We start from the raw sequence: 6,000 nt of genomic DNA on the forward strand, positions 1-6,000 counted from the left end.
AGCAGTCTCGGATGATGACTCAGCACATGTTGTTCATTTTAAGAACACTTTCACTGCAGATTTCACAAAACGCAAAGAAGATATCACTGTGAGATTTCTAAAGATAGCTACAGCACTCAACCCAAGGTTTAAGAATCTGAAGTGCCTTCCAAAATCTGAGAGGGACCAGGTGTGGAGCATGCTTTCAGAAGCCTTAAAAGAGCAACACGCCAATGTGGAAACTAGAGAACCCAAATCACCAAAAAAGAAAATCAACCTTCTGCTGGTGGGATCTGACTCAGATGATGAAAATGAACATGCACTGGTCTGCACTGCTTTGGACTGTTATTGAGCAGAACCCATCATCAGCATGGACGCATGTCCACTGGAATGGTGGTTGAAGCCTGAAGGGACATATGAATCATTAGCGCATCTAGCATGTAAATATCTTGCGACACTGGCTACAACAGTGCCATGCGAACACCTGTTCTCACTTTCACATGACATTGTAAACAAGAAGTGGGCAGCATTATCTCCTGCAAATGTAAACAAACTTGTTTGTCTGAGCGATTGGCTGAACAAGAAGTAGGACTGAGTGGACTTGTAGACTCTAAAGTTTGACATTGTTTTATTTTTGAATGCAGTTATTTTTTGTACATAATTCTACATTTGTAAGTTCAACTTTCATGATAAAGAGATTGTACTACAGTACTTGTATTAGGTGAACTGAAAAATACTACACCTCTACCCCGATATAACGCGACTCGATATATCCGAATTCATGTTATAACACGGTAAAGCAGCGCTCCGGGGGTAGCGGGGCTGCGCACTCCGGAGGATCAAAGCAAGTTCAATATAATGCGGTTTCACCTATAACGCGGTAAGATTTTTTGGCTCCCGAGGACAGCGTTATATCGGGATAGAGGTGTATTTCTTTTGTTATTTTACAGTGCAAATACTTGTAATCAAAAATAAATATAAAATGAGCACTGTACACTTTGGATTCTGTGTTGTAATTGAAATCAATATATTTGAAAATGTAGAAAACATCCAAAAATATTCTATTATTATTTAACAGTGCGATTAATCACAAGCTTAATCGCGATTGTATTAATCGCAAAATTAATCGCAATTAATTTTTTTAATCACTTGATAGCCCTAGTTACCATATTTGAGTATCCCTTATTAATAATCTGGGCGCTCTCAATGTTAGTATGTTATGTAAAAGTTTCACTACTGTGGGCCTGCTTCTTATGAACCAATTTCACACCAACTGTATTTTTTGGTGGTGGTCAGGCAATGAGGTTATAAAACCTTACTCATACTATAACAAACTAATTTCTTCAGTATAGAGAGTCACCCTCAAAATCTGCCAAATACTAATTCACTAATTTCATTATAGCATAGTCAAGTGTTAATTTAGCAAATCCTGTCTCAAACAAATCTGTCAATCTGAGTGCCTGCAGCCACACTAAAGTGGTTTCTTTTACCAATTTGCAGGCCTCTTGGCATATCTGGAAATGCCAGTACATTGGGATTTATTTGCGTATTCACATTCATAGCACCTGGAAACTTGCTATTTCGAACTACAGTCTTATGCCCAGTATTTCTCAAACAACTCATTGGATTTGGTTTCAGGTTATATACATTAGCTGGCCTTAATAAAATGTAATACTGTGAATTATCCATATAGCCATCTGTAACCACACTCACCACATGACAATCTGAGACCAAAATGCAACTTGAGATAATATGAACTGATCTAAATATTTCCACAAACCAGTTTTTTCAGCAAGAGTGAAAAACAGCCCATACTGTTGTCTTTGCAGTTGCTAATAACTTTTAGAATTAAGCTGCTTGAAGTTGGTACCCAGATGTACGCATGTGTGTATTTCCATACTGAAATGAAGGGAGTGTTGTACCAAAAAGGATAAAGACTCTTAGAAAGAAATCCAATATGAAGTGTCACATGATCCTTTTGACTTAAAAATGTCTTTTATCCTTTAACATGTATCACTTATGCACACACGTTATAGTTATACTTTAAAAGAAGCTGACACATAGTGACAATCGCTTGTGTGTACTGAAGCCTGATAAGCATTCTTCATGGTTACCCAGCAGAACAATTCACATGATATTATGATACCTTGTTAAGACCATACCACACTCACTCACAACCACTACGACACAGACAGGTAGAGGTGTGCCAGTGGTTTGCACTTACCTTCTTTATTAAGCCTCATAACCTCCCTGCTTTTTCCACCCTCTTTTCCAGTCTCTTCTAGATCTACACCTGCAAAAGAGAAGAAAAGTCGGAGAGAGTCAAAGGAGATGTGTTTATTGGGGAGGGGAAGGAGTTAACAGTGTTTATAGGTTTAACAGCAAAAACCCAACTATCACTGTCACAGCACCTGCCATGGAGTGCCAGTGCCGGCCTCCCCATGCAACAGCATCCTCCTGCCCCCCTCCCATGCAAGCGCATCTTCTCTTCCACCACTCTCCCCCATGCAACAGCAGCCTCCTGCCCCCAGCCCACTCCGAGCAACAGCATCCTCCTGCCTCCCCAACCCCCCTCCCACGCAACAGCATCCTCCGGCTCCTCCAGCCCCCCGTGCAAGAGCATCCTGCTTCTGCCCCTCACCCCATGCAGCTGGCCCAGCAGAGGTACCCAATACAGTGCCGGCACCAGACACCGCGTACCCAGCACCTCCCCACACGCATGGGGACGGAGATCTGTGCAGTGGGCGTGTGGGGGAGAAGGCAGCCCCTAGTGCAGCGGGGGACAGCAGAGCATCGGGCCTCCCCGCTGCCCCCATCACCCCGGGCGGCGAGCCCCGTCCCCCTCCTCCATGTGTGTATCCAGGGGGAGGGGAGCAGCATGGGGAGCCCCGGGCAGGGCTCTGTGTCTGGTGGTGCCCTTACTGTGCGGGGGGGCGGCGCAGTGCGCGTGCGGGGGGGCGGCCTCCCGGACCCAGGCGGCCCAGGGCTGGCCCAGGAACGCCTCGGGACTGGGCACGGGCCGCTCCAGGGCCGCCATGGCGCCGCTCCTGCTCCTGCCTTCTTGTTGCTTTTCCCGTTTCCTTCGGCACCAGCAGCGAGCGAGCGAGCCAGCCACGGGATTCGAGAACGCCGCACGTCATCCTCGGGACGTTCCGCCGCCCACACGGGGGTAGTGTCAGCCCCTGCTCCCTATCAGATCGGGCTCCCCGCCTCGCACCGCGCATGCCCGGCGCAGCCGAGCCTGCGCACTGGCCACGGCGAAGCCTCTGCCCGGAGTCTGCCTGAGCCAGAGGGGGGGCGCGCGAGGCTGCAGCGGGAGCAGGGCGCGGGGCAGGAGGGAGCCTGGCGTGGAAGGGCCAAGTGCAGCCCAGGGGCGGGAGGAAGCCGGAGTCCCCGGGCGGCTGCTGGGTTCAGTCGGAGCAGCGGGCGCTAGGGGCTGTGTGGATGAACCGCGGGCTGCAGGGGTCCCCTCGTTTGTCGGCGCTGGGGGGCGGGGAGGGTTGTCTGTAAAGGGCAAGCCTGGAAATCAGACACAGCGGGTGACACACAACGGGGCAGAAGGGAAGTCTCAGGAGACACGGCCGAGAGGCTTTACCAGGCACGGAGCAGGAGGCTTTCTTAAATACAGTGCCCAAAGCAATGCCCTTCCCGTGAGTGTGTGCTGTAACAGGGCTCAGAAACGTGCTCAAGGGACACATTGCTCAACCTGTACATGGCAAAGGATACAGGTCTCCACGGCCTTGTCTTCACTGAGTTTTTCCAGCAAACTTCCCCACTGGCTCTGAGCATCTAGCACCAGGGATTAGAGCTGCACCAATGTTCGGACAGTCGCTGAATGTGCCCAGTGAACATGCAGTCTATGTGGAAAACATAAAACATTCATTCATGGTTTGTGTATACTGTGTTAATGTGTTTAATAAATGCATGTGAAAAAACACTGTTTTATGACTACAAAGTGTCATATTGGCATCTCCAAATGATAGAAATCTACCATTGCACAAAAACTTTAGGTTTCAATTAATAGTGGTGTGGGGAGGTGTTGAGGACTTTTAATCACATAGCTTCTCACAGACCAAAGTACTATAACAATACTATTATCACCACTGTTTTGGTGTCTGTATAAGTACTAGGCATTGCTAAGTTTGAATTCGGGCCTCTTATATTTTTGTTGTTTTCAAATTTATTGTTTTTAGACCTTGTCTACACTACACAGTTTTGCTGAGTAAAGTCAACTTTTGTTGACAAGACAGTGGAGGTGTACACACTACAATGCTCCTCCCACTGATTTAACTCTCCTGCTATTCCAACGAATAAAACGACTTCAACAAGAAGCTTAGAGCTTTTTGGGACAAAGTTAGATCGACACAGTGTCAGTGTATACACTGTGCTTGCTTCTGTTGCCTAATTGGCCTCCAGGAGGTGTCCCACAATGCCCATCATGACCACTCGGTCAGCACTTTGAACTCCTCTGGGCTGAATGTACACAGGCATGTGCCCCTCCCCCATTTATAGGCCAGGGAATTTTTGAAATTCTTCTTCGTTTGCTCAGCATGGACAGTTCATACAGCATCACCCCAGCTAACCATGCCGGTTTTCTGCAGTAGATGCACTCCCACATGGAATACACTGGAGCTGTTGGATCTGCTGGGTTTGTAGGGAGGGGAAGCTGTGCAGTCACAGCTTCACTCCAGCCATAGGAACTTTGATACCTATGGGCAGATTGCTAATGGCATGCAGGGGAAGGGGCACAAAAGGAACACGCAGCAGTTCCATGCTAAGATCAAGGAGCTGAGGCAGGCATACCAGCAAACAAGGAGGGCCAATTGTCGCTCTAGTGCAGCGCTGAAGACATGTTGCTTCTACAAGGAGCTGCATGCCATCTTCGGCAGCAACGCCACCTTGACCACCAAGAGCCCTGTAGATACTTCGGGGAGACTGGAAGCAGTAGTCAGCAGAGTCAATGCCAAGCACAAAGTAATAGACGAGGAAGTGGAGTTGGAGGAGACTGTGGAACACACGACAATGTTGTCCGGTGGGGTGGTGAGTCAGGACTTCTTTTTGACTTCAGAGGGGCCTACTCAGTCCCAGCACTGCAGCTCTGGCGTGCCTGAAGCAGGGGACTTGAGCTCTAGTAAGCACACATTTGCTTTGATACTGCACGGTGAGAGACTGAGCTCTCATTTACTTTGCTATATGGTAGAGGAGGGATAAGGGATAGAAATTAACAACAGAACCTATGCAGCTATGCCCAGTGGAAAAGTTGGTTAATGTACACTGGGATGACCCAGGAATCCTCCATAGCGATCTCTAGGAAAAACTTTCCTGTAGGTATTCTGCAATCCTCTGCCAAAGCTTCCTTGGCAGAGCTGCCTTGTTTCTCTCCCCACTGTAGGGAACTTTGCAGTGCCAAACAGCAATTATTTCTGCAGGGACCAGAGCAGCACACAAGCAAGCAGCATACAGACCTGGTCATGCAGGAGATGCACCCTTGCATCCTGGGTTACCCTCAGGAGTGAGATATTGGGTTTGATTACCCCAGCCTGTGCAAAAGGGTGCCAATATTCAGAATACTCTCCCTAGGCAAACCATTCAGACCATTTGTCCTTCCTTGCCCATTCCCCCTACCCAACTCCCCCCCGCCCCCCGAGCTCACCATATTCCAGATTCTCACTGTCTGTGAGCTAGCAAAGAGACAATGAAAAAGAGGTGCATGTAACTTTTGTGATTCACTGCTGTAAGCGAACTCACAATACTGTTTCTGTTCATTGTTTCTTTGGCTTATGCAGATGTGCCCTTGAGGACCCACTCCTCCACACTGGAAGAGCACCTCTGTCAGATAAGGTGGTGAACCAGGAGGGGTAAGAAGTCTATATTTCACAAAATGCTGCAGTCAACAGATGCAGCATATAGCAAAACAAGACCATGGAGAGAGACAATCAACGAAAGACTCAGGCTTGATAGCCTGGAAAGGACACAGGGACAGGAGTGGATGATAAAGATACTGGAGGGCCAGAGAGAGCT

General features: G+C 48.0%; 1 protein-coding gene across 9 annotated transcripts in view; it reads right to left on the reverse strand.

The window, feature by feature from the left end:
* ATXN7L1 (ataxin 7 like 1) overlaps positions 1–3,187 on the reverse strand; it is a 183,907-nt gene extending 180,720 nt beyond the window's left edge. For 3 of the 9 annotated variants that reach the window (XR_010589613.1, XM_065553928.1, XM_065553923.1), the window contains exons 1-2: positions 2,621–2,862; positions 2,204–2,272 (exon numbers count right to left, since the gene is read on the reverse strand). Coding sequence is in view for 6 of the 9 variants with exons in the window: in XM_065553928.1 (XP_065410000.1) it covers positions 2,204–2,272; positions 2,621–2,795 (244 nt within the window). In the remaining 3 variants the exon portion in view is untranslated. Of the gene's footprint in view, positions 1–2,203; positions 2,273–2,620; positions 2,863–2,901 lie in introns of those variants that run through there. The other 6 variants (XM_065553935.1, XM_005292369.5, XM_065553960.1 and 3 more) reach the window with 4 other exon arrangements.
* Positions 3,188–6,000: the final 2,813 nt, after the last annotated feature.

Source organism: Chrysemys picta, chromosome 1 (genome assembly GCF_011386835.1).
Source record: "Chrysemys picta bellii isolate R12L10 chromosome 1, ASM1138683v2, whole genome shotgun sequence".
NCBI lineage: Eukaryota > Metazoa > Chordata > Testudines > Emydidae > Chrysemys > Chrysemys picta.